General features: G+C 52.3%; 1 protein-coding gene and 2 long non-coding RNA genes across 3 annotated transcripts in view; 1 reads left to right on the forward strand and 2 right to left on the reverse strand.

The window, feature by feature from the left end:
• The window catches only part of LOC126942911 (uncharacterized), a 600,821-nt gene that overhangs the window by 422,136 nt on the left and 151,228 nt on the right, over positions 1-27,457 (reverse strand). The window lies entirely within an intron of this gene.
• The window catches only part of MYO1F (myosin IF), a 55,173-nt gene that overhangs the window by 22,898 nt on the left and 4,818 nt on the right, over positions 1-27,457 (forward strand). The window contains exons 9-24 of the mRNA XM_050770075.1: positions 1,006-1,138; positions 1,340-1,536; positions 3,424-3,504; positions 3,619-3,705; positions 6,337-6,423; positions 7,634-7,801; positions 9,326-9,411; positions 12,182-12,263; positions 15,358-15,464; positions 15,816-15,914; positions 16,018-16,162; positions 22,286-22,400; positions 22,494-22,663; positions 25,192-25,337; positions 25,740-25,886; positions 26,069-26,217. Coding sequence (XP_050626032.1) covers positions 1,006-1,138; positions 1,340-1,536; positions 3,424-3,504; positions 3,619-3,705; positions 6,337-6,423; positions 7,634-7,801; positions 9,326-9,411; positions 12,182-12,263; positions 15,358-15,464; positions 15,816-15,914; positions 16,018-16,162; positions 22,286-22,400; positions 22,494-22,663; positions 25,192-25,337; positions 25,740-25,886; positions 26,069-26,217 — 1,999 coding nt within the window. The remainder of the gene's footprint in view (positions 1-1,005; positions 1,139-1,339; positions 1,537-3,423; positions 3,505-3,618; positions 3,706-6,336; positions 6,424-7,633; positions 7,802-9,325; positions 9,412-12,181; positions 12,264-15,357; positions 15,465-15,815; positions 15,915-16,017; positions 16,163-22,285; positions 22,401-22,493; positions 22,664-25,191; positions 25,338-25,739; positions 25,887-26,068; positions 26,218-27,457) is intronic.
• Positions 6,409-26,201, reverse strand: LOC126942921 (uncharacterized). Its single transcript, XR_007721649.1, has 3 exons — positions 26,126-26,201; positions 7,203-7,278; positions 6,409-6,477 (listed from the first exon to the last, which is right to left on the reverse strand). It is a non-coding gene; the product is annotated as an uncharacterized LOC126942921 (long non-coding RNA).

Genomic DNA, 27,457 nt, shown 5'->3' on the forward strand with positions numbered 1-27,457 from the left:
ACCTCAGCCCCAGAAACTCCCCTGAGTTACCAATTAGGAAAACGAAGCCCAGCCCAGGCACAGTGGCTCACGCCTGTAATCCCAGCACTTTGGGAGGCCGAGGCAGGCAGATGACTTAAAGTCAGGAGTTTGAGACCGGCCTGGCCAACGTGGTTAAACCCCGTCTCTACTTAAAATACAAAAATTAGCCGGGCATGATGGTGCGTGACTGTAATCCCAGCTACTGGGGAGGCAGAGGCAGGAGAATTGCTGGAAACCAGGAGGCAGAAGTTGCAGTGAGCCGACATCACAACACTGCACTCCAGCCTGAGCAACAGAGTGAGACTCCATCTCAAAAACCAAAAAAAGACCAGGCGCGGTGGCTCATGCCTGTAATCCCAGCACTTTGGGAGGCCGAGGCAGGTGGATTACCTGAGGTCAGGAGTTCGAGACCAGCCTGGCCAACATAGTGAAACCCCGTCTCTACTAAGAATACAAAAATTAGCCAGGCGTGATGGCATGTGCCTGTAGTCCCAGCTACTCAGGCGGCTGAGGCAGGAGAATCGCTTAAACCCAGGAGGTGGAGGTTGCAGTGAGCCAAGATAGCGCCACTGCACTCCTACCTGGGTGAAAGAGTGAGACTCTTTAAAAAATAAAATAGGAAACCAAAGCCTAGGCCAGACATGGTGCTCACACCTGTAATCCCAGGTATTCGGGAGGCTGAGGCAGGAAAATTGCTTGAATCCGGGATGAGGAGGTTGTAGTGAGCCAAGATCACGCCACTGCACTCCAGCCTGGGCAACAGAGGGAGACTCTGTCTCAAAAATAAAAAATATAATAAAAAACAAAGACCAGAGAGGTGCAGGCACTTGCCCAAGGTCACGCAGCAAGTGATTGAAAGGGGCAGGACGGGGACTCAAGGGTGCTCACTCCCTGAGTCCGTGCTGTGGCCCCTCAAGCCTGCCCCTGGAGGCAGGTTGGAGGCCGGGATTCGCGGCACAGTTTCTGCTCCCGTTGCACCCACAGAGCGCCATGCAGGTCATTGGGATCCCGCCCAGCATCCAGCAGCTGGTCCTGCAGCTGGTGGCGGGGATCTTGCACCTAGGGAACATCAGTTTCTGTGAAGACGGGAATTACGCCCGAGTGGAGAGTGTGGACCGTGAGTGTGGGTGTCAGGGAGGGCGGGATGGAGGCCTGTGGGTGTGTGAACTGCGTCCTCCCAGCTCTGCCCCCAGGAAGCTGAGAGCCCACGGGGACAACGTCGGTGTCACTGGCAAGATGGGGATAATAGGAGGCCCATGCAGGAGGCACAAGAGCCCAACCAACTGTCCCGTTTTTGCCCTGACCTTTGCTCCGGTAGTCCTGGCCTTTCCCGCCTACCTGCTGGGCATTGACAGTGGGCGACTGCAGGAGAAGCTGACCAGCCGCAAGATGGACAGCCGCTGGGGCGGGCGCAGTGAGTCCATCGATGTGACCCTCAACGTGGAGCAGGCAGCCTACACCCGCGACGCCCTGGCCAAGGGGCTCTATGCCCGCCTCTTCGACTTCCTCGTGGAGGCGAGTGGGGCTGGGGCTGGAGGGCAGAGTGGGCGCTCTGGGGTCACAAACATTTATGGAGGCCAAGTGCAGTGGCTCACGCCTGCGATCCCAATGCTTTGGGTGGCCAAGGTGGGAGCATCGTTTGAGGCCAGAAGTTCAAGACTAGCCTGGGTGGCTGGGCTCGGTGGCTCATGCCTGTAATCCCAGCACTTTGGGAGGCTGAGGTGGGCGGATCTCCTGAGGTCGGGAGTTCGAGACCAGCCTGACCAACATGGAGAAACCCTGTCTCTACTAAAAATACAAAATTAGCCGGGCGTGGTGGCACATGCCTGTAATCCCAGCTACTCCGGAGGCTGAGGCAGGAGAATTGCTTGAACCCGGGAGGTAGAGGTTGCCGTGAGCCGAGACCGTGCCATTGCACTCCAGCCTAGGCAACAAGAGCAAAACTCTGTCTAAAAAAAAAAAAAGAGAGAGAGAGAAAAAAAGACTAGCCTGGGCAACATAGCAAGACCCCATCTCTACAGAAATTTCCAGTTAGTTGGGTGTGGTGGTGTGCACTTGTGGTTCCATCTACTCAGGAGGCTGAAGTTGGGGGATCGTTTGAACCCAGAAAGTCAGGGCTGCAGTGAGCTATGATTGCACTGTTGCACTCCAGGCTAGGTGACAGAGCAAGACTCTGTCTCTAAAAAAAAAAACACCTTGGCCAGATGTAGTGGCTCATGCCTGTAATCCCAGCACTTTGGGAGGCTGAGGCAGGTGGATCACTTGAGGTCTGGAGTTCAAGACCAGCCTGGCCAACATGGTGAAACCCCGTCTCTACTAAAAATTACCCAGGAGTCATGGCACATGCCTTACATGCCTTTAATCCCAGCTACTTGGGAGGCTGAGGCAGGAGAATCACTTGAACCCGGGAGGTGGAAGTTGCAGTGAGCTGAGATCATGCCATTGCACTCCAGCCTGGGCAACGGAGCGAGACTCTGTCTCAAAATAAATAAATAAATAAAATAAAATAAAATAAAATAAAAACTTTTTTAATGTATGGAGTCAGCCTGGGCAACAGGGCGAAACCTTTTCTCTACAAAAATACAAAAATTAGCTGGGCACGGTGGCTGGTGCCTGTAATGCCGGCTATTCAGGAGGCTGAGGTGGAAGAATCCCTGACCCCGGGAAGTTGAGGCTGTAGTGAGCCATGATCAAGCCACTGCACTCCAGTCTGGGCAACAGACTGAGACATTATCTCAAAATAAAAAATAAAAATAAATAAAGTATAAAATGTATGGCCAGGCACAGTGGTTCATGCCTGTAATCCCAGCACTTTTGGAGGTCAAGGTGGGCAGATCACCCGAGGTCAAGAGTTTGAGATCAGCCCTGGTCAACATGGCAAAACCCCGTCTCTACTAAAAATATGAGAATTAGCCAGGTGTGGTGACGCACGCCTGTAATCCCAGCTACTTGGGAGGCTGAGGCAGAAGAATCTCTTGAATCCTGGAGCCGGAGGTTGCAGTGAGGCGAGATTGCGCCACTGGCTTTCCAGCCTGGGCAACAGAGTGAGACTCCACCTCAAAAAAAAAAAAAAGAAAAGAAAAAGCCCCATAAAGTAGTTGCTATTATCAACCCGTTTTAAAGATAAGAAAATAGAGGTGCAGAGAGGTTCAGGGGCAGAGTGAGCTCCGGAGCCACAGACCCTGATGCACTGACACTTGGGTTTCTCCTCTGAGTGACTGACTGGGGGGTGGGGAGACCATATACAGAGCCAGGAAGGGCAGAGCTAAAGAGGGCTGGAGGGAAATTGGCATGAGGGGACATCACCCATGAAGTTGGCTAGGCATGTGTCTAAGGAGTGGTGGGCGGGGGCTTCAGATCTGACCGATGCCCACTGACCTCCTGTCTCCACCCACACCGCAGGCCATCAACCGTGCTATGCAAAAACCCCAGGAAGAGTACAGCATCGGTGTGCTGGACATTTATGGCTTCGAGATCTTCCAGGTAAGGCCCCCTGCCTCCAGCCCACATCCTGTCCTCCCTGGGGCAGCTCGGGGTGGCCACAAGAACTTCTAGCACCAGGACATTGAGGGAAGGACCCTTTTCCTCCTTCTGCAGAAAAATGGCTTCGAGCAGTTTTGCATCAACTTCGTCAACGAGAAGCTGCAGCAAATCTTTATCGAACTCACCCTGAAGGCCGAGCAGGTGGGCAGCCAAGCGGTCAGGGATGGAGGATCGTGAGGTGGGGGTGGGGTGGAAGGACCATGAGGATCCCTTAGCAACTAGGGGACACCTCAGCCCTCCCCACCACATTCTCACCTCTCTGTGCCAACCTGCCCAGGCTCCATAGTGACACTTCCTTCTGCCTCTAAAGCTTTGGGAAGGACCGTGCCTCTTAGTTCATTCATTCAGCAATTATTTATTGAGCACCTGTTGTGTGCCAGGTACTGTTTAGGGTGCTTGGAGACACAGCCATGAACAATAAGGCAATAGTCCATGCTGTCTGCATTTAGCCCCTCCCCCAGAAGCAGAGCCTGAGGCAAGGATTCAGGGACAAATGGTTTTTCTGGGAGGCAATCCCAGGAAGCTCCAAGAGGAGACAGAGGAAGAGAGTCAGGGATTTTTTTTTTTTTTTTTTTTTTTTTTTTTTTTTTTGAGACAGAGTCTCGTTCTGTCGCCCAGGCTGGAGTGCAGTGGCATGATCTCAGCTCACTGCAACCTCTGCCTCCAGGGTGCAAGTGATTCTCCTGCCTCAGCCTCCCAAGCTGGGACTACAGGCACCTGCCACCATGCCCAGCTAATTTTCGTATTTTTAGTAGAGACAGGGTTTCACCATATTGGCCAGGCTGGTCTCAAACTCCTGACCTCATGATCCACCCACCTCAGCCTCCCAAAGTGCTGGGATTACAGGTATCAGCCACCATGCCCGGCCTTTTTTTTTTTTTTTTTTTTTTTTTTTTTTGAGACAGGATCTCGCTCTGTTGTCCAGGCTGGAGTGCAGTGGTGTGATCACAGGTCACTGCAGTCTACACCTCCTGGGCTCAAACAATCCTCCCATTTCAGCCTCTCAAGTAGCTGGGACCACAGGCACACACCATCATGCCTGGCTAATATTTTAAAACTTCTTTGTAGAGTCAATGTTTCACTTTGTTGCCCAGATTGGTCTTGATCTCCTGGCCTCAAACAATCCTCCTGCCTTGGCCTGCCAAAGTGCTGGGACTACAGGCATGAGTTAACATGCCCAGCTCTGAGACAGGGATTTTTTTTTTTTTTTTTTTTTTTTTTTTTTTTGAGACTGAGTCTGGCTCTGTCGCCCAGGCTGGAGTGCAGTGGCCGGATCTCAGCTCACTGCAAGCTCCGCCTCCCGGGTTTTTTCCTGCCTCAGCCTCCGGAGTAGCTGGGACCACAGCCACCTCGCCCGGCTAGTTTTTTGTATTTTTTAGTAGAGACGGGGTTTCACCGTGTTAGCCAGGATGGTCTCGATCTCCTGACCTTGTGATCCGCCCGTCTCAGCCTCCCAAAGTGCTGGGATTACAGGCTTGAGCCACCGTGCCCGGCTGAGACAGGGATTTTTTTAAAAGAGAGAGAGAGGCCGGGCGCAGTGGCTCACGCCTGTAATCCCAGCACTTTGGGAGGCTGGGGTGGGTGGATCACCTGAGGTCAGGAGTTTGAGACCAGCCTGGCCAACATGGTGAAACCCCGTCTCTGCTAAAAATATAAGACTTAGCCGGGCGTGGTGGTGGGGACCTGTAATCCCAGCTACTCAGGAGGCTGAGGCAGGAGAATCACTTGAACCCAGGAGGCAGAGGTTGCACTGAGCTGAGACTGCGCCACTGCACTCCAGCCTAGGCAACAGAATGAGACCCTGTCTCAAAATAAATAAATAAATAAATAAATAAAAATAAAAATAAAAATAAAAAAAAGAAAAGAAAAGGAAAAAAAGAGAGACAGACTGAGCCAGACACAATCACTCACACCTATAGTCCCAGCTATCTAGGAGGCTGAGGTAAGAGGATCGCTTGAGCCTGGGGGTTCAAAGCCAGCCTGGACAACATAGTGAGACCCCATCTCTACAAAAAACATAAAAATTAGCCAGGTGTGGTGGTGTGCTCCCGAGATCCCAGCTACTCAGAAGGCTAAGATGAGAGGATCACTTGAGCCCTGGAGGTCAAAGTTGCAGTGAGCTAGAATCGCATCACTGAGCTCTAGCCTGGGTAACAGCAAAACCTGGTCTCAAAAAAAAAAAAAAAAAAAAAAAAAAAAAAGCAAGCTGCGTGCAGTGGCTCATGCCTGTATGCCTGTAATCCCGGCACTTTGGGAGGCCGAGGTGGGAGACCAGCCTGACCAACATGGAAAAACCCCATCTCTACTAAAAATACAAAATTAGCCAGGCGTGGCAGCACAAGCCAGTAATCCCAGCTTCTCAGAAGGCTGAGGCAGGAGAATCCCTTCAGGCAGAGGCAGAGGTTGCGATGAGGCAAGATCGTGCCATTGCACTCCAGCCTGGGCAACAAGAGCGAAACTCCATTTCAAAAAAAAAGAGTCCAAATAGGACATTAATGAGCAAGTTATGCTGTGGACAACCAGTGTGCAACTGCACTGGGACTCGAGGAGGCTTCATGGAGCACACAGAGAAGCGAGGGAGCTGGGGGTCAAGGACTCCCAGAACCAAATATAATTCCCTGGCACTTCCAGCCTTGCTCACACAGGAGTGATGGGCTTTGTTACCAGAGACAGTCCTAAGTGATAAGATGGAGAAGAGGAGAGGACATGGGGAGAAGGGTGGCCACACATTTCTCACTGCCCCCCCCCGCCCACCCTCTTTTCCATCCCCAGGAGGAGTACGTACAGGAAGGCATCCGCTGGACTCCAATCCAGTACTTCAACAACAAGGTCGTCTGTGACCTCATCGAAAACAAGCTGGTGAGGGCTGGGTCAACTTTCGCGGGGGCGTCTCACTGGGCCCCTAAGCTGAGTCTGGAAGATGGGGGGAGGGACAAGGACGTTATGGCATCCTCAGGCCCTTCTCCACGCTACACTCAGGCCTTCCAGCAGAACAGAACACAACCAAAATGTCCCTTCCGCCCCTCATCCATTCATTCCGCCTACTTGTCCACCTGTTGCTTAATCATTCAATAAACACTGCCCCGGAAACCCCAGCTCAGAGTCAGAGTCAAATTTGCAGATTCCATGCCAGGCACGGTGGCTCACACCTGTAATCCCAGCACTTTGGGAGGCCGAGGCGGGCGGATCACCTAAGGTCGGGAGTTGGAGACCAGCCTGACCAACATGGTGAAAACCCGTCTCTACTAAAAATACAAAAAATTATCCAGGCATGGTGGTGGGCGCCTGTAATCCCAGCTACCCGGGAGGCTGAGGTGGATCACTTGAGCCCAGGAAGTCGAGGGTGCAGTGAGCTATGATTGCGCCACCACACTCCAGTCTGAGGAACAGAACAAGACCCTGTCTCAAAAAAATTAAATTTAAAAAGTATTTAGGCTGGGCACGGTGGCTCATGCCTGTAATCCCAGCACTTTGGGAGGCCAAGGCAGGTGGATCACCTGAGGCCAGGAGATCGAAACTAGCCTGGCCAAAATGGTGAAACGCCATCTCTACTAAAAAATACAAAAGTTAGCCTGGCATGGTGGCAGCACGCCTGTAATCCCAGCTACTCCGGAGGCTGAAGCAGGAGAATCACGAACCTGGGAGATGGAGGCTGCAGTGAGCTGAGATCATACCACTGCACTCCAGCCTGGGCAACAGAACAAGACTCCGTCTCTAAATAAATAAATAAGTAAATAAATAAACAAACAAACAAATAAATAAGGCAGGTCCCCCTACCAAGGGATTCTAGTCTGAGACCTGAATCTCTTGAGGGGCCCCCAGCCACTTCTGCACCCCAGCGAGCTTCCACAGCAGCCCCACACACCCCTGCCCCCCTATCCCTTCCATCCCCAACCCCTGCAATGCCTTTTGTGCTTGTATTTGGAAGCCCCTGGTGCCCTCCCCGCCTCCAAAGCTCTAGCTCCCTCTACTCCTCCACCCCCGCCCTCCCCTAATCTCCACACTGATGAGCCATGGGGAGGCAAGGCAGACCAAACTGAACCGCTGCTGGCTCCCCCTCGCCCCACAGAGCCCCCCAGGCATCATGAGCGTCTTGGACGACGTGTGTGCCACCATGCACGCCACGGGCGGGGGAGCAGACCAGACACTGCTGCAGAAGTTGCAGGCGGCCGTGGGCACCCACGAGCATTTCAACAGCTGGAGCGCCGGCTTCGTCATCCACCACTACGCTGGCAAGGTGTGCCCCTGGCCCCTACCCCACCCTGTGCCACCTCGCAGAACCCCAGGGCTCCGGGCTGTAGCCCCCACCCTCCAGCACGCAGGCTGGAGCGAGCCTGCTAGGACCCTCATCCAGAGCTGTAGAATTCCACCGTCCCCCTGCCTCAATCCACCCCCTACTAACCAGAACTACAGACCCTTCCAGCTGACCCCCCAGGAACTCTCTAAGCCCCAAACTTGCCTGGACCCCACCAGCACCACGACCACCACTACCACCGTGTTCCCTGGGCCAGGGCTGCAGAAACCCAATGGCCTCTGGTCCAGGCAACAGCTTCCCTTACACATCAACTCCCTAACAGAGGGAACAGAAATCCCCCCGATTAACACCAGCTTGAGTACCAGACCGCCTGTGCTCCCAGATAAGCCCCAATGTAAATCATAACCCCCTGACTAGGACACAGCCCCCCACTTTCTGATCCCAATTTGGAGAGGAAATCCCCAAAGCCCCCAGGTCCCTTCTGTGAGCCACCAGCCTTCAAAATGTGCTGACGCCCTCCTACAGACCCCTATCCCAGGCTACAGAAATCCACTGGCCTCCAGCCATGCCTGCAGCCCCGCTCCCCAGCGGACAGGACTGTAGACTCTCGGGCAGTGATCTGAGGATCTCACAACATGAGAGCAGAAGTTCCTAGGATTGCCCCTAAAATGGGCTGGAGAGGCTGGGAGTGGCAGCTCACACCTGTAATCCCAGCACTTTGCGAGGCCAAGACGGGTGAATCACCTGAGGTCAGGAGTTCAAGACCAGCCTGGCCAATATGGTGAAACCCCATCTCTACTAAAAATACAAAAATCAGCTGGGCGTGGTGGTGGGCGCCTGTAATCCCAGCTACTTGGGAGGCTGAGGCAGGGGAATCACTTGAACCCAGGAGGCTGAGGTTGTAGTGAACCAAGATTGTGCCACAGCACGCCAGCCTGGTTACAAAAGCCCTGCTCGGAACTACAGAGAGCCCCAACCAACCTTTGGTAGCAGCTCCAACCCCCAATCCTGGCTGAAGTCCCCTCGCAGGGATCCCTGAGGTAGGGCTGTTATCCTGACACAGGCCCCCCACACTGGCCCCTGACTGACCAGGTCACAGATACCTAATCTAACCTCTGACTCCCAGGGGCCCCCCACCCAGGCTGCAACCCCTCACCCACCAATCTGAGCTATAACTTTCACTGCCATGTGGCCTCTGATGCAAACTGCAGCTCTCTCCCGGCTCATTTAGGTTGTAACCCCCACCTCCCCTTACCTCTGACCTGGGATACAGCTACGATCCTCTAACCTCAACTTGAATATCAGCCCTCCAGGGAGCCCACCCCCATCCCCTATTCTGAACTGTAGATACCCCCCAACCAGCGCTGTAGACACTCCTCGATCCCCTCACCCCACAGCAGGCCCCAGGAAACCCCTGACCACCTGGGCTGTAAGCACTCTGCGCCCACCCTCCCAGCCAGGTCTCTCAGTCCCTCACTGTCCTCAGCGCTGTCCTGTCCCCTCCAGGTCTCCTACGACGTCAGCGGCTTCTGCGAGAGGAACCGAGACGTTCTCTTCTCTGACCTCATAGAGCTGATGCAGACCAGTGAGCAGTGAGTGGTCACAGGCATGGGGACCTCCGGCTACAACCCCCCAAGGGGATGGAGGGAGGACCAGGCACCACCCCATCTTCCCAAGAGCTGCCATCTCGCCACAAACTCAAGGGGAGTGGCTGTGCGGCCAGGATGCTGTTTCTATGGACTAGTTCTGATGTAAAAAGTAATTCCAGAGGCCGGGCGCGATGGCTCACGCCTATAATCCCAGCCCTCTGGGAGGCCGAGGTGGTCAAATCACGTCAGGCCAAGAGTTTGAGACCAGCCTGGGCAACATGGCAAAACCTTGTCTCCACCAAAATTATAAAAATTACCTAGGTGTGGTGGCGCGCACCTGTAATTCCAGCCACTCAGAAGGCAGAGGCATGAAAATCACTTGAACCCAGGAGGCAGAGGTTATAGTGAGCCAAGATCGTGTCATTGCACTCCAGCCTGGGCAACAGAGGGAGATTCTGTCTCAAAACAAAAAAAAGGCCGGGCGCAGTGGCTCACACCTGTAATCCCAGCACTTTGGGAGGCCGAGGCGGGCGGATCACAAGGTCAGGAGATTGAGACCATCCTGGTTAACACGGTGAAACCCCGTCTCTACTAAAAATACAAAAAATTAGCCGGGCGAGGTGGCGGGCGCCTGTAGTCCCAGCTCCTCAGGGGGATGAGGCAGGAGAATGGCGTGAACCTGGGAGGCGGAGCTTGCAGTGAGCCAAGATTGCGCCACTGCACTCCAGCCTGCAGCCTGGACAACAGCTGCATCTCAAAAAACAAAAACAAAAAACCCACGAAGAATGTAGTATCAGGCGTAAAGTAATATGACAGGGATCCTTAAAGTTTTGACATGTGGTTCCCAGACCAGCAACCTGGGCATCCTTGGGCCTTGTTTCCAATGTGGAATTTCCTTAGGCAGAAGGATCACTTGAGGTCCCAAGTTCAAGACCAGCCTGGGCAACATAGCAAGACCCCTGTCTCTACAAAAAAAAAAATCGTTTTTTTTTTGGCCAGGCGCGGTGGCTCAAGCCTGTAATCCCAGCACTTTGGGAGGCCGAGACTGGCGGATCATGAGGTCAGGAGATCGAGATCATCCTGGATAACCCAGTGAAACCCCGTCTCTACTAAAAAATACAAAAAAAAAATTAGCCGGGCGAGGTGGCGGGCACCTGTAGTCCCAGCTACGCGGGAGGCTGAGGCAGGAGAATGGCGTGAACCCGGGAGGCGGAGCTTGCAGTGAGCTGAGATCCGGCCACTGTACTCCAGCCTGGGCGACAGAGCCAGACTCCGTCACAAAAAAAAAAAAAAAAAAAAAATCGTTTTTTTACTTGTGTACTCTGCCAGTAAAAAATAATAATAATAAATTAATTAGCTGGGTGTGGTGGCACATGCCTATAGTCCCAGCTACTCAGGAGGCTGAGATGGAAGGATCACTTGAGCCTAGGAGGTGGAAGCTGCAGTGAGCCGTGACTGTGCCACTGCACTCCAGCCTTGGCAACGGACCTTATCTCTGAGGGAGAAAAAAAGGCAGAATCTCAAACTCCACCCCAGACCTGGAGAATCAGAATCTGCATCTGATTCTGAACTATCAGCATCTGAACAAACAGATTTAGAACTATTTGAATCTAACCTGACCTTTAAACCAGAATGCACCCACATTTCCCAGGAGCGGACTTACCATTAAATCCACCCACATTAAGCAATGTCTAAATCAATGACGTTTAGCAAATTCCCAGAATTGTGCAACCATCACCACAGTCCAATTTTTTTTTTTTTTTTTTTTTGAGACAGTGTCTCTTGCCCTATCGCCCAGGCTGGAGTACAGTAGCACTATCTCGGCTCACTGCAACCTCCACCTCCTGGGTTCAAGCGATTCTCCTGCCTCAGCCTCCCGAGTAGCTGGGATTATAGGCGTCCCACCATCACACCCGGCTAATTTTTGTATTTTTAGTAGAGATGGGGTTTTACCATGTTGGTTAGGCTGGTCTCGAACTCCTGACTGCAGGTGATCCTCCTGCCTCAGCCTCCCAAAGTGCTGGGATTACAGGCGTGAGCCACCGTGCCCAGACTTATTAACCATTTTAAAATGTACAATTTATCCATGTTGTTCCCTTTTTGTGGCAAAGAAAAATAAAGGAAATAAATAAATAAAATAAAATAAAATATAAAATAAAATAAAATAAAATAAAATGAAATGTACAATTCAGTGGCATTCAATACATTCACACATTGGCTTGAGCCCAGGAGTTCCAGGCTGCAGTGACTATGATGACACCAATGCCCCCCAACCTGGAGGACAAGGCGAAGCCCTGTCTCAAAAAACAAATTAAAAAAACAACCGCCAGGCGTGGTGGCTCACACTTATAATCCCAGCACTTTGGGAGGCCGAGGCGGGTGGGTCACGAGGTCAGGAAATCAAGACCATCCTGGTGAACACGGTGAAACCCCATCTCTACTAAAAATACAAAAAATTAGCCAGGCGAGGTGGCGGGCGCCTGTAGTCCCAGCTACTCGGGAGGCTGAGGCAGGAGAATGGCGTAAACCCGGGAGGCGGAGCTTGCAGTGAGCCGAGATCGCACCACTGCACTCCGGCCTGGGCGACAGAGCGAGACTCCGTCTCAAAAAAAAACAGAAAAAACCAACCTTCTGCATCTCACCCATTACAACTCCCCTCTACATTGAGAGAACCATATTTTGCATTGTGGCATTGAGGCTGCCCCACCTCTGGAGGAGGGCACCCCAAGGTCCAGCCATACCTCCAACTCCTCCTCTCCCCTCTCCTACCCAGGGCCTTCCTCCGGATGCTCTTCCCCGAGAAGCTGGATGGAGACAAGAAGGGGCGCCCCAGCACTGCCGGCTCCAAGATCAAGGTGGGCCTGGGGTGTACAACGGGGAGCGGGCCGGCGGAGGACTGAGTTCTACCCTGCCTGGGGTCCAGACCCTGTTTCTCTCATTCCAATGTCTGTCTCTCCACCAATCCTGGGGCTTCTGCCTCTGTCTGTGACGTCATCTATTCAGCAGGGTCTTCCTCCAGGTCTGGGTTTAGGGGGCTTGAACCAGCTTCTTGGAGGTCTCCATCAACTCCTTCACTGCAGAAGTGGACCATTATCCTAATACATTTTTGTTTGGTCTTTAGTCATTTACCATTTTTTTAATTTGTGGTAAAATATACATGACATAAAATTTACCATCTTAATAATATCCAATAATTTATTTATTTATTTATTTATTTTTTGAGACAGAGTCTTGCTCTGTTGCCCAGGCTGGAGTGCAGTGGCACGATCTGGGCCCCCTGCAACCTCCGCCTCCTGGGTTCAAGCGATCCTTCTGCCTCAGCCTCCCAAGTAGCTGGGATTATAGGCATGTGCCATCACACCCAGCTAATTTGATTTTTTGGTGTTTTGTTTTTTTTTTTTGAGATGGAGTTTCACTCTTGTTGCCTAGGCTGGAGTGCAATGGCATGATCTCAGCTCACCACAACCTCTGCCTCCCGGGTTCAAGTGATTCTCCTGCCTCAGCCTCCCGAGTAGCTGGGATTACAGGCATGCACCACCATGCCCAGCTACTTTTGTATTTTTAGTAGAGACGGGGTTTCACCATGTTGGCCAGGCTGTTCTTGAACTCCCGACTTCAGGTGATCCACCTTCCTCGGCCTCTCAAAGTGCTGGGATTACAGGCGTGAGCCACTGTGTCCAGCCTATCTAATATTTTAACCAGTTTTAAGGTCACAGTTAGTGGTATTAAGTGCATGCACATGGTCGTGCAACCATCACCACTACCCATCTCCAGAACTTTCTCATCTTCCCAAACTGAAACTGTGTCCCCATGAAACACTCCCTACCTGTTTTCCAAGTCCCTGGCACCCACCATTCTGTCACTATGAATGTAACAAGTCTAGTCTGGGCAACAAAACAAGACCCCGTCTCTACAAAAAATAAATTAAAAATTAGCCAAGCATGGTAGGGCACACCTGTGGTCCCAGCTACTCGGGAGGCTGAGGCAGGAGGATCATTTGAGCCCAGGAGGTCAAGGCTGCAGTGAGCCATGATTGCGCCCCTGCACTCCAGCCTGGGAACAGAGTGAGACCCTGTCTCTTTTTTTTGTTTTTTTTTTTTTTGAGACGGAGTCTCGCTCTGTTGCCCAGGCTGCAGCACAGTGGTGCGATCTTGGCTCACTGCAAGCTCCGCCTCCCGGGTTCACGCCATTCTCCTGTCTCAGCCTCCCAAGTAGCTTGGACTACAAACACCCGCCACCACGCCCGGCTAATTTTTTTGTATTTTTAGTAGAGATGGGGTTTCACCATATTAGCCAGGATGGTCTCGATCTCCTGACCTCGTGATTCGCCCACCTTGGACTCCCAAAGTGCTGGGATTACAAGCATGAGCTACAGCGCCCGGCTGAGACTCTGTCTCTTAAAAAAAAAAAAAAAAAAAAATCAGACTGTGAGTGGTGGCTCACGCCTGTAATCCCAGCACTTTCAGAGGCCGAGTCAGACAGATCACTTGAAGTCAGGAGTTCAAGACCAGCCTGGGCAACATGGTGAAACCCCATCTCTACTAAAAATACAAAAATTAGCCGGTATGTGCCTGTAATCCCAGCTACTCAGGAGACTGAAGCAGGAGAATTGCTTGAACCTAGGAGGTTGCAGTGAGCGAGATCATGCCACTGCACTCCAGCCTGGGTGACAGAGCGAGACTCTGTCTCAAATAAACAAAATAAATAAATAAAATAAAATAAAATAAACGCCAGGCACAGTGGCTCAAGCCTGTAATCCCAGGACTTTGGGAGGTTGAGGCAGGTGGATCACCTGATGTCAGGAGTTCAAGACCAGCCTGGCCAACATGGTGAAACCCCGTCTCTACTAAAAATACAAAAAAAAAAAAAAAAAAAGGAGCTGGGTGTGGTGGCACATATCTGTAGTCCCATCTACTCGGAAGGCTGAGGTGGGAGAATCACCTGAACCTGGGAGACGGAGGTTGCAGTAAGCCGAGATCACGCTACTGCACTGCAGCCTGGGCAACAGAGCGAGACTTTGTCTCCAAATAAAAATAAAAATAAAACAAAATGCAAAACTCAAGGCAAACCTCTCAGGTATACACACAGTTCCCTAACTCCAAAGTACCTGTCTCAGCCAGGCACAGTGGCTCAGACCTGTAATCCCAGCTACTCTGGAGGCTGAGGCAGTGGATCGCTTAAGCACAGGAGGCTGAGGCTTCAGTGAACTATGACAGCACCTCTATACTCCAGCATGAGTGACGGAGCAACACTCTGTCTCAAAAAAAATCACCCAGTCCGGCATGGTGGCTCATGCCTGTAATCCCAACACTTTGGAAGCCCGAGGCGGATGGATTACCTGAGGTCAGGAGTTCATGACCAGCCTGACCAACATGGCAAAACCCCATCTCTACTAAAAATTACCCAGGTGTGGTGGCACATGTCTGTAATTCCAGCTCCTTGGGAGGCTGAGGCAGAAGAATCTCTTGGATCCGGGTGGTGGAGGTTGCAGTGAGCTAAGATGGCTCAATTGCACTGCAGCATGGGTGACAGAGGAAAACTCCAACTCAAAAAAAAAAAAAAAAAAAAAAAAAAAAAAAACACCCAATGTACCTATCTCCTCAAAGGACAAAAAGAAATGCTCTTAAGGGCTCTGTTACTCAGTCAACAAACATTTACTGAGCACTTACTATATGCCAAGCTAAGTGGTGACTGCGGTAGATGTTAGAGCTCCTCGTCTTGGATTCGAGGGTCAGGCAGACACCCCACATCAGTCCCACTAATGCGGTGCGCACTAGTGGAGGTGCACACAGACCAGGGACATCTGGCCCCTGTGGCTTCTCTATTACCAGCCCTCACCCACCTCCAGTCTCTGTCTCTTGGGACTATATCCAGGGTGGAGAAAAGAGAGGGGTCAGAGGGTCCCATCTCTGTGCTCTCCACCCACCCCTGCCTTCGCTTCTGCCTCAGAAACAAGCCAATGACCTGGTGGCCACGCTGATGAGGTGCACACCCCACTACATCCGCTGCATCAAACCCAACGAGACCAAGAGGCCCCGAGACTGGGAGGAGAACAGGTGACACCCCCCAACCAATCCAAGATTCATCCCCTCCAGGCCCTGTGGTTACCCCTAGAACTGACCTACACACCTCCCTGACCTCCTGTAGGATGACCCAGGGACTAGCACAACCCCTCCCACCATCCCCCACCTGTGGAACTGACCCCAGAAGGGACCGTCAGGACAAGATCCCTCCCCCCAGTCCCCAGGCTGAGCCCTGAAGCACCCCCAGACCACAGAACTCACCCCCAAACTTCCCTCAGCATGAATCCAGATCCCCCTCAGACCCCCCAACTCCAGCACCTCCCACCCACCCCCAGGACTGGTGACTCCCCACCCCGAGGGGACTCAGCCTACCCTCCCCACCAGGGTCAAGCACCAGGTAGAATACCTGGGCCTGAAGGAGAACATCAGGGTGCGCAGAGCCGGCTTCGCCTACCGCCGCCAGTTTGCCAAGTTCCTGCAGAGGTGAGGAGCCCCCCCACTCCCGCCCTCACCATCGCCCCCATCAGAACGCCCGGCCGGGCCTGTCTGTTACGAGCACTTCCACACCCCAGCCCTCCGCCCCCAGGTATGCCATTCTGACCCCTGAGACGTGGCCGCGGTGGCGTGGGGACGAACGCCAGGGCGTCCAGCATCTGCTTCGGGCGGTCAACATGGAGCCCGACCAGTACCAGATGGGGAGCACTAAGGTCTTTGTCAAGAACCCAGAGTCGGTGAGTGTTTGAGGGACAGGCAGAGAAGGAGGGAGAGCGGAACAGAGAGAAAGGTATAGAGAGGGACTGAGAGAGACAGGGAGAGAGAGTTGGAGGGAGACAGAGATTGAGAGAAAGATTGAGAGATTGAGAAACAGATTGAGAGAGAGAGATTGACAGAGAAATTGAGAGAAAGATTGAGAGAGAAATTGAGAAAGCAATGGGAGATTAATAGACTGAAAGTAAGAGACCAAGCGAGAGATTAAGAAAGACTGCGATCACCAGGCACGGTGGCTCACGCCTGTAATCCCGGCACTTTGGGAGGCCAAGGCAGGCGGATCACGAGGTCAGGAAATCAAGACCATCCTGGCTAACACGGTGAAACTCCGTCTCTACTAAAAAGACAAAAAAATATTTAGCTGGGCGTGGTGGTAGGCACCTGTGGTCCCAGCTACTCGGGAGGCTGAGGCAGGAGAATGGCGTGAACCCAGGAGGTGGAGCTTGCAGTGAGCTGAGATTGCGCCACTGCACTCCAGCCTGGGCGAAAGAGCAAGACTCCGTCTCAAAAAAAAAAAAAGAAAGACTGCGATTGAGAGATTGAGATAAAGAGACCAAGAGAGACACTCTGGAAGAAACAGACCAAAAAATTTGACATAGAACAGAAAAAAGGCACAAAAAAAAAAACTAGCACCAGGTCAGGTGTGGTAGTTCATGCCTATAATATCAGTGCTTTGGGAGGCTGAGGCAGGAGGATGGTTTGAAGTCAGGAGTTCACGATCAGCCTGGGAAACACAGTGAGACCCTGGCTCTACAAAAGACAAAAAGAAAAAGGAAAAAAGAGGCCGGGCGCGGTGGCTCAAGCCTGTAATCCCAGCACTTTGGGAGGCCGAGACGGGTGGATCACGAGGTCAGGAGATCAAGACCATCCTGGCTAACACGGTGAAACCCCGTCTCTACTAAAAAATACAAAAAACTAGCCGGGCGAGATGGCGGGCGCCTGTAGTCCCAGCTACTAGGGAGGCTGAAGGAGAATGGCGGGAACCCGGGAGGCGGAGCTTGCAGTGAGCTGAGATCCGGCCACTGCACTCCAGCCCGGGCGACAGAGCGAGACTCCGTCTCAAAAAAAAAAAAAAAAAAAAAAGAAAAAGAAAAAGGAAAAAAGAAAAATAACTATCACCAGCAAAGACTATATAAAGTAAAATTTAATTTAGACAAAAATTTCAGTCTATAGATTTAGATTTGGAGAAGACGGACAGGGTAGAAATAAGGAAATTCACAACGGCAGATGTTTAGTGGTAAAATCTTATAAGATCATCAGCAACAAAGACAGACTGAATATTTATAAAAGAAAGAAAATGATCCTGATGAAAATAATTTTACTGGCCAGGCGCAGTGGCTCACACCTGTAATCCCAGCTATTTGGGAGGCTGAGGCGGGTGGATCATTTGAGGTCAGGAGTTCGAGACCAGCCTGGCCAACATGGTGAAACCCCTTCTCTATTAAAATTACAAAAATTAGCCAGGTGTGGTGGTGCACACCTGTAATCCCAGCTACTCAGGAGGCTGAGCAGAAGAATCACTTTAACCCAGGAAGCGGAAGTTGCAGCGAGCCAAGATCATGCCACTGCACTCTAGCCTGGTCAACAGTAGTTTAATTTTAGTAAAATAAGCCAGGCGCGGTGGCTCACACCTGTAATCTCAACACTTTGGGAAGCCAAGGCAGGTGGATCACAAGGTCAGGAGTTCAAGACCAGCCTGATCAACATGGTGAAACCCCGTCTCTACTACAAATACAAAAAATTAGCCGAGTGTGGTGGTGCGCACCTGTAATCCCAGCAACTCAGGAGCCTGAGGCAGGAGAATCACTTGAACCCAGGAGGCAGAGGTTGCAGTGAGCCGAGATCACACCACTACACTCTAGTCTGGGCAACAGAGTGAGACTCCTATATCAAAAAAAGTAAAAAATTTAGTAAAATGAAAATAGAAGAAAAGGCCAGGTACGGTGGCTCACAACTGTAATCCCAGCACTTTGGGAGGCCAAGGTGGTGGATCACCTGAGGTTAGGAGTTTGAGACCAGCCTGCTCAACATGGGGAAACACCGTCTCTACTAAAAATACAAAATAAGCCGGGCATGGTAACATGCCTGTAATCCCAGCTACCTGGGAGGCTAAGGCAGAATTGCTCAAACCTGGGAGGCAGAGGTTGCAGTGAGCTAAGATCACGCCACTGCACTCCAGCCTGGGGGACAAAGTGAGACTCCGAGAAAAAAAAGAAAGAAAAGAAAGGGAAAATAGAAGAAAAATAGCCAACAGTTTAACTGTGCTACATTTAAAAAGTAATCAAGAAATTAAATTAGTTTCATGGAGTTGGAGCCTTTCTCAACCAAAAACGTATTTTATGTTGGGATCTTTTTTTTTTTTTTTTTTAGACAGTCTCACTCTGCCACCCAGGCTAAAGTGGAATGGTGCGATCTTGGCTCACTGCAACCTCCACCTTCCTGGTTCAAGCAATTCTCCTGCCTCAGCCTCCCAAGTAGCTGGGATTACAGGCGCCTGCCATCATACCCGGCTAATTTTTGTGTTTTTAGTAGAGATGGGTTTTCACCGTGTTGGCCAGGCTGGTCTCCTGACCTCAAGTGATCCACCCACCTCAGCCTACCAAAGTGCTGAGATTATAGGCATGAGCCACTGCGTCCGGCCCCTATTTTTATTTTCTTATGAACAAGATTTGGGCCATCCTCAAACATTTTATCTGGCTGTTGGCCTTTGTGGCCCAGCATCCTAAGTATATTACAATAGTTTGCTGGGACGGCTGAAACAAAGTACCACAAACTCCATGGCTTAACACAACAGCAATTTATTCTCTCACAGTTCTGCAGGTCAGAAGTCCAAAATCAAGGTGCTGGGATGGCCATACTCTCTAAAGGCTTTAAAGAAGAATCTGAGGCTGGGCATGCTGGCTCATGCCTGTAATCCCAGCACTTTGGGAGGCCAAGGTGGGCAGATCATGAGGTCAGGAGATTGAGACCATCCTGGCTAACACGATGAAACCCGTCTCTACTAAAAAAATACAAAAAAATTAGCCAGGCGTGGTGGCGGGCGCCTGTAGTCCCAGTTACTCGGGAGGCTGAGGCAGGAGAATGGCGTGAACCCAGGAGACGGAACTTGCAGTAAGCCAAGATCACGCCACTGCACTCCAGTCTGGGCAACAGAGCAAGACTCCATCTCAAAAAAAAAAAAAAAAAAAAAAAAAAAAAAGAAGGAGGAGGAGGAGGAGGAGGAGGGAGGGGGAAGCGGAGGGGGTGGAGAAGGAGACAAAGAAGAATCTGAAGCTGGGCACGCTGGCTCACGCCTGTAATCCCAGCACTTTGGGAGGTCAAGGCTGGTGCACTGCTTGAGCCCAGGAGTTCCAGACCAGCCTGGGCAACATGGCAAAACCCCATCTCTACCAAAAAAAATAAATAAATAAAAATACAAGAATTAGCCAGGCATGGTGGCGTGTGCCTTTTAGTCCCAGCTACTTGAGCCGCTGAGGTGGGAGGTTCCCTAGAGGCCGAGAGCCGAGATCACACCACTGCACTCCAGCCTGGGCAACAGAGACCCTGTCTCTAAAAAATGAAAACGACTTTGGTCAGCAGAGCGGGCAGCAAGGCTCTTAGCAGCAATGTGCTATCTATGGACTTGTGAAAGCTCTCTGGGTGAAGTGCTAATTTTCCTAAAGCCCAATTTTGTGTGTGTGTGTGTGTATGTGTGTGTATATATGTGTGTATAGATATAGATATATAGATTTTTTGTTTCTTTCCTGAGACAGGGTCTCACTCTGTCTCTCAGGCTGAAGTGCAGTGGCACCATCACAGCTCCCAGCAGCCTCAACCTCCTGGGCTCAAACAATCCTCCCACCTCAGCCTCCGGAGTAGCTGGGACTACATATGCATGCCACCACCCTTGGCTAATTTTTGTTTATTTTTTGTACACACGGGTTCTTTCTATGTTGCCCAGGCTGGTCTTGAACTCCTGGGCTCAACGACGCTCCCATCTTAGCCTCCAAAAGTGTTGGGATTACAGGCATGAGCCTTCACACCCGGCCTATATTTGCATTATTTCCCATCTTCACTAATTGGCAATATTGTCCCTTTGATCACAGTTTCTCTTTGAATTAGGATGTTTCTCAAGCATCTGCCCTATTCCAGTTAATCGTTCTATTCTCTGACAGGCATGCTACTGTTTTTATTACTATAGATTTACAGCATTTTAATATCCAGTGGGTTCCTCACCTTGTTCACCTGCTATTATTCCAAATGAGTAGACATTCCTCTCAGAGTTTGCACTTTCACTTGCTGTAATGTAACTCATTCTCTAAGTCCCCTCTGGGCCTAGACTCTTACAACACAAAACCTTTTCTCTGCTTTCTGCAAAAGCTTCCTTTCTGGGCCTGCCACAGATGGTTGTGCAGGTTGTACACTGCCCAACCACACAGTTGCCAGTCACATCACAGTCCTACAAATCAGATTTTCCTTTTTTTTTTTTTTTTTTCAGATGGAGTTTCATTCTTTCCTTTTACTGGGGGGTGGAGGAGCGGGGGACTGAGTCTCGCTCTGTTGCCCAGGCTGGAATGCAGTGGCACAATCTCCGCTCACTGTAACTGCCACCTCCCAGGTTCAAGTGATTCTCCTGCCTCAGCCTCCCAAGCAGCTGGGATGACAGGCATGTGCCAGCACAGCTGGCTCATTTTTACATTACTAGTAGAGATGGGGTTTCACCATGTTGGCCAGGCTGGTCTCAAACTCTTGACCTCAGGTGATCCGCCCACCTCGGCCTCCCAAAGTGCTGGGATTACAGGCGTGAGCCACTGCGCCTGGCCAGATTTTCATATTTACTGTATTTTATTGGTTTTCCAAGATGCACATTGGTTCCTATTTTTACCATCTCTGACACGGGGGTGTACCTCAAAGATGGTGTACACTATCTATAGTAACAGTGTGAGAAACCATGATGTTATACTGTCTCTGGCAAGAGCACACAGGTAGTAAATGGCACAGCTGTGATCTGAAGCTAGTGACTCACTGTTATCATGTAATGCAGAAGTGTGTACCCCACATGGGGAGAGACCCGCGGAGAGGTCCAGTCATTTGGAGGAAGATAAAAAATGTTGCCAGCCTGGGCAACGTGGCAAGACCACATCACTACAAAATTAGCTGGGCATGGTGGCTCACAGCTGTAGTCCCAGCTACTCAGGAGGCAGAGGTGGAAGGATCACTTGAACCCAAGAGGTTGAAGCTGCAGTGAGCTGTGACTGCCCCACTACACTCCAGTCTGGACGACAGAGCGAGACCCTGTCTTTTATTTTCTTTTTTTGAGATGAAGTTTTGCTCTTGTTGCCCAGGCTGGAGTGCAATGGCACGATCTCAGCTCACTGCAACCTCCACCTCCCGGGTTCAAGTGATTCTCCTGCCTCAGCCTCCTGAGTAGCTGGGTTTACAGGCATGCGCCACCATGCCCGGCTAATTTAGTATTTTTAGTTGAGATGGGGTTTCTCCATGTTTATCAGGCTGATCTCAAACTCCTGACCTCAGGTGATCCTCTCACCTCAGCCTCCCAAAGTGCTGGGATTATAGGCGTGAGTCACCAGTTTGTTTTTGCTTTGGTTTTTTGTTTCGTTTTTTTTTGAGATGGAGTTTCGCTCTTGGTGCCCAGGCTGGGGTGCAATGGCGTGATTTCAGCTCACTGCAACCTCCGCCTCCCGGGTTGAAGTGATTCTCCTGCCTCAGGCTTCCGAGTAGCTGGGATTACAGGCGTCTACCACCACGCCCAGTTAATTTCTTTTTGCATTTTTAGTAGAGATGGGGTTTCACCATGTTGGTCAGACTCCTCTCCAACTCCTGACCTCAGGTGATCCACCCGCCTTGGCCTCCCGAAGTGCTAGGACTACAGGCATGATGAGCCACTGCACCCGGCCCCTTTTTCTTCTTTTCTTTTTCATTAAGTGTCACTACAAAGATCCCCCCTCTTAAAAAAAAAAAAATTAGCACGTGTGTGGGGGTGGGTGAGCAAAAGCGTGAGAGTAGGGCAAACCCAGGGAAAACCCGGAATTGCAGGCCCTGGGGAGACACCAGGATTCACCCTTGCCCCCCCGACACCCGCCCAGCTTTTCCTCCTGGAGGAGGTGCGAGAGCGAAAGTTCGACGGCTTTGCCCGAACCATCCAGAAGGCCTGGCGGCGCCACGTGGCTGTCCGGAAGTATGAGGAGATGCGGGAGGAAGGTGAGAGGCTTTGGGTACACAGCGCAGAGTGGGGGCGCAAGGACCTGGAGGAGCCGCGTCAGGAGCTCTGCCCTCCACCCTCTGTCCCCGCAGCTTCCAACATCCTGCTGAACAAGAAGGAGCGGAGGCGCAACAGCATCAACCGGAACTTCGTCGGGGACTACCTGGGGCTGGAGGAGCGGCCCGAGCTGCGTCAGTTCCTGGGCAAGAGGGAGCGGGTGGACTTCGCCGACTCAGTCACCAAGTACGACCGCCGCTTCAAGGTGAGGCACTAGTGGGTCGGACGGCAAGACCCTGGCTACAGCCTGGCACCCTCACCTGGCCCAGATGCACCTGCCCACAGGCTTAGATCCCACAGACTAGATCCATCTGTTCCATCACAAGTATACCCTCATCTGGCATAGACACACCTGCCCACAGATATCTGTTCCCCAGCCTAGATCCACCTGTTCCATCACAGGAACATCCTCACCTAGCCCAGGCACACCTGCCCACAGGTATACACTCAAGTACGGCAGACACAGCTGTCCACCAAACATGCACTTGTAGCCCAGACACACCTATCAGATACACCCCTGGCCAGATGCATCTCTCCACAATCTCACAATCATTCACCTTGTCCAGAAACCCCAACCACGGGGCCACCCTTGCCTATCCTAGACACGCCCATCCATTAGGTACACTCTCCCTTCAACCTAGAAATTAGATATACCTTCACCTGGCCCAGATACACCTGTCCACAGGTGCACTCTCGCCTGGCCCAGGGAGCCTAGTCCATAGGTACGTGCTGTCTACAGAGATACACCACCTGACCGGTGCACTCATGCTTGGCATAGACAGCTGGGCACCTCCACCAACAGACACATCCTCTTCTGCCCCAGACAGCCCTAAACCTAGGTGTACTCTAATCACCTAGCCTGGACTCTCTTGTCCAGAAGTACACCCAGACTTGGCCTGTTTACTCTCACCTGTACCTGGGCAGGCCAGGTACACACTCACTTCACCCACATCTCATGTTCCAGAGAGTCACCTAGCCCAGTAACTCACCCTACCCACCTTAGACAGGCTATGTGTGGCAGGTACACACTGAGATACCCTATATACCATCTTTACCTGGATGGATATTCTCATATGGCCTGGACACCCTCACCTACCTTGGACAAGGTTTATGTGGCAGACGCCTCCTCACATGATCTGTACAACCTCACACACCATACATACAGTGTTGAGTGTCTTCACTTGATCCACACACCTGCTTTGGACAGGTCTATGTGGCAGGTATGCCCTCTCAGGTGACCTGTATACCATCACCTGAAATGTTTTCACCGAGACAGGTATCCCCACTAGACCCAGAGAACTCTGAGCGCAGGCCAGCTCAACCGGCTTGCACATTCACCTGCCTTCCTGTACAAACTCGTAAGAGTTCAGATACGCACCTGCTCACTTCCTCTCATGATCCAGATACTCCTATTTACCTGACCTGTACACCCTCACCTGAACCATAATACCTTCACCTGAGCTGGCTACAGTCACATGGCCCAAGCACTTTCGCCTGGTCTAAGCGCTGTCATCTGGGCTGGGCATCCATGTCCAGCAGCTGCCTTACCTACCCAGCACCTGTTCACTGACCCAAACACCCTTTTCTAGCCAACCAACCAACCAACACATTCCCACCTGACCTCCTTCTGTTTTTGTTGTTGTTTGGTTGGTTTTTTGTTTGTTTGAGACGCAGTTTTGCTCTTTTGTGTGTATGAGTCAGAATCTTGTTCTGTCACCCAGGCTGGAGTGCAGTGGCACAACCTCGGGTCACTGCAACTTCTGCCTCCCGGGCTCAAGCGATTCTCCTGCCTCAGCCTCCCAAGTAGCTGGGACTACAGGCGCGTGCCACCACACCCGGCTAATTTTTTGTGTTTTTAGTAGAGATGGGGTTTCATGGTGTTAGCCAGGATGGTCACGATCTCCTGAACTCGTGATCCGCCCGCCTCAGCCTCCCAAAGTGCTGGGATTACAGGTGTGTGTCACCGCGCCCAATCTGTTTTATTTGTTTTTGAGATGGAGTCTTGCTCTGTCACCCAGGCTGGAGTGCAGTGGCGGGATCGCAGCTCATTGCAATCTCCACCTCCTGGGTTCAAGCGATTCTCTTGCCTCAGCCTCCTGCGTAGCTGGGACTACAGGTGCCCGCCACCACGCCCAGTTAATTTTTGTATTTTTAGTAGCAACAGGGTTTCACCATGTTGGTCAGCCTGGTTTCGAACTCCTGACCTCGTAATCCGCCCACCTTGGCCTCCCAAAGTACTGGGATTATAGGCGTGAGCCACGGCGCCTGGTCCTCCTTCTGTTTCTTATATAACAACTCATGGCCAGGTGTGGTGGCGCACACCTGTAATCTCAAACCTTTGGGAGGCTAAGGAGGACAGTTTGCTTGAGCTCAGGAGTTCAAGACCAGCCTGGGCAACAGGGCAAAACCCTGATTCTACAAAAAATACCAAAATTAGCTGGGCATGGTGGTGTGCACCTGTGGTCCCAGCTACTCAGGAGGCTGAGGCTGGTGGATCACTCAAGCCCGGAAGGGGGAGGTTGCAGTGAGTTATGGTGGCACCACTGCACTCCAGCCTGGGCTACAGAGTGAGACCCTGTCTACAAAACAAACAGACGACTCATACACTTTCACCTGGAGGGATCCCACCCTCCTCACCTGACCTGCCAGCACCACTCCTCTGCCTGGGGTGGGCCCTCTGTGGCCAGGCTGGCCACGCTGCAGACACCGGCCTCTAATCCTGCATCCCCGCAGCCCATCAAGCGGGACTTGATCCTGACGCCCAAGTGTGTGTATGTGATTGGGCGAGAGAAGGTGAAGAAGGGACCCGAGAAAGGCCAAGTGCGTGAAGTCTTGAAGAAGAAACTGGACATCCAGGCTCTGCGGGGAGTCTCCCTCAGGTGAAGCCAGGTCCCTACCTGCCGCACAGTCACTCGCACCTGTCCCCTGGCTGCCCTCATTCTAGTGACCCCGTCTGTTACCCTGACAATCTTACCTGGTGCCATGCCTGTAGCCCTCTCATGACCCCACCTGTCATGTTCACCTGCCCCCTACGCTCACGATCCTTGGGTGCCAAAAGCTGCTGTCCTGCACCTTACCCTCTTACTAGACCTCACCTGGCCCTCTTTTGTAACCACCTCTCCCACTCCTTGCCACATCCCTCTTTTTCTCCTACCTGGTCACCCCTGACTTGGCCCTTAACTGACCCTTCCCTAAATCCACCTTCAGCCACCTTCACCTGTCACTCTCACCTGTCGCCCTCACCTGTGTCCCACCTGACCCTCTCACCCGCCCCTCCCCAGCACGCGACAGGACGACTTCTTCATCCTCCAAGAGGACGCCGTCGACAGCTTCCTGGAGAGCGTCTTCAAGACCGAGTTCGTCAGCCTTCTGTGCAAGCGCTTCGAGGAGGCAACTCGGAGGCCCCTGCCCCTCACCTTCAGCGACACGTACGGCCCCGCCAACCCCAGCACCATTTCGGGGTGGTCTCGGCGCGGAGCAACCTCTCCCGCTCCACCTACCCGGCCGAACTGCGCCTCGGCCCCGGCCCCGCCCCTGCCCCGGAACAGCGAGGGTGGGATGGGGCGGGGGACCCCGGCCCGCGCTCCCAAGCTTTCTTCTCTCCCCACAGACTACAGTTCCGGGTGAAGAAGGAGGGCTGGGGCGGTGGCGGGACCCGCAGCGTCACCTTCTCCCGCGGGTCCGGCGACTTGGCGGTGCTCAAGGTTGGCGGTCGGACCCTCACCGTCAGCGTTGGCGATGGGCTGCCCAAGAGCTCCAGTGAGTCTGCGCGGCAGAGGAGGCGGGGCAAGAGAGCGGACCAATGAAGGCTTCAGAGACGGGGAGAGGGCGGGGCCAGCGAGGCTGGTTAAGAGTGGACAAAGGCCAGGAAGGGGAGGGTCTAGAGAGAGAGAGAAAGAGAGACTTTTTTGAGGTTTTTGAGGTTTTTTTTTTTGAGATGGGAGTCTCGCTCTGTCGCCCAGGCTGGAGTGCAGTGGCGCGATCTCGGCTCACTGCAAGCTCCGCTTCCCGGGTTCACGCCATTCTCCTGCCTCAGCCTCCCGAGTAGCTGGGATTACAAGTGCCCGCCACCACGCCCGGCTAGGTTTTTGTATTTTTTAGTAGAGACGGGGTTTCACCATGTTCGCCAGGATGGTCTCGACCTCCTGACCTCGTGATCCGCCCGTCTCGGCCTCCCAAAGTGCTGGGATTACAGGCCTGAGCCACCGCGCGCGGCCCGGCCTGTTTTTTTTTGTTTTTGTTTTTGTTTTTGTTCTTTGAGGCGGAGTCTCATTCTGTTCTGTCGCCCAGGCTGGAGTGCAGTGGCACGATCTTGGCTCACCACAACCTCCGCCACCCGGGTTCAAGCGATTCTCTTGCCTCAGCCTCCCGAGTAGCCGGGATTACAAGCGCCTACCACCGCGCCCAGTTAATTTTTGTGGTTTTAGTAGAGACGGGGTTTCACCATCTTGGCCAGGATGGTCTTGAACTCCTGACCTCATGATCCACCCGCCTCGGCTTCCCAAAGTGCTGGGATTGCAGGCGTGAGCCACCGCTCCCGGCCAAAGAGAGAGACTTTTAAAGAAAGGCTGCAACCAATGAGTGGGCGTGAAATGTGGAGGCGGGACGTGACCATGGAGGAAACCAATCAAAACAGTGGGGCAGAGCCGGCAGGATGGACCAGAGTGGGCAACAGCAAGGAAGGGGCGGGTCTAGAGAGAGAGAAAGGCTGTTAAGGGGAAGACATGACCAAGCGGGGGGAGAGAAATGTAGAGGGGTGTGGCCAGAGCGGCAACCCTGGAACCCGGTAGCGATGAAGGAATGTCCTAAAGTAGGCGGGCCCAAAAAGCAAGGCCAGTGAGGTGTGGGGCTCTTGGGGGCGAGGCCAATTAGTGGGCGGAGCCAATGTACCTGTACCTAAGGGGCGGTGCTAATGGGAGAGTCTGAGGGGGTGGGGTGCGGCGTAACCTCAGAATGGACTAGACTTGTGGGCGGGGCAAAGAGCGTTGTCTATCACTCA

Source organism: Macaca thibetana, chromosome 19 (genome assembly GCF_024542745.1).
Source record: "Macaca thibetana thibetana isolate TM-01 chromosome 19, ASM2454274v1, whole genome shotgun sequence".
NCBI lineage: Eukaryota > Metazoa > Chordata > Mammalia > Primates > Cercopithecidae > Macaca > Macaca thibetana.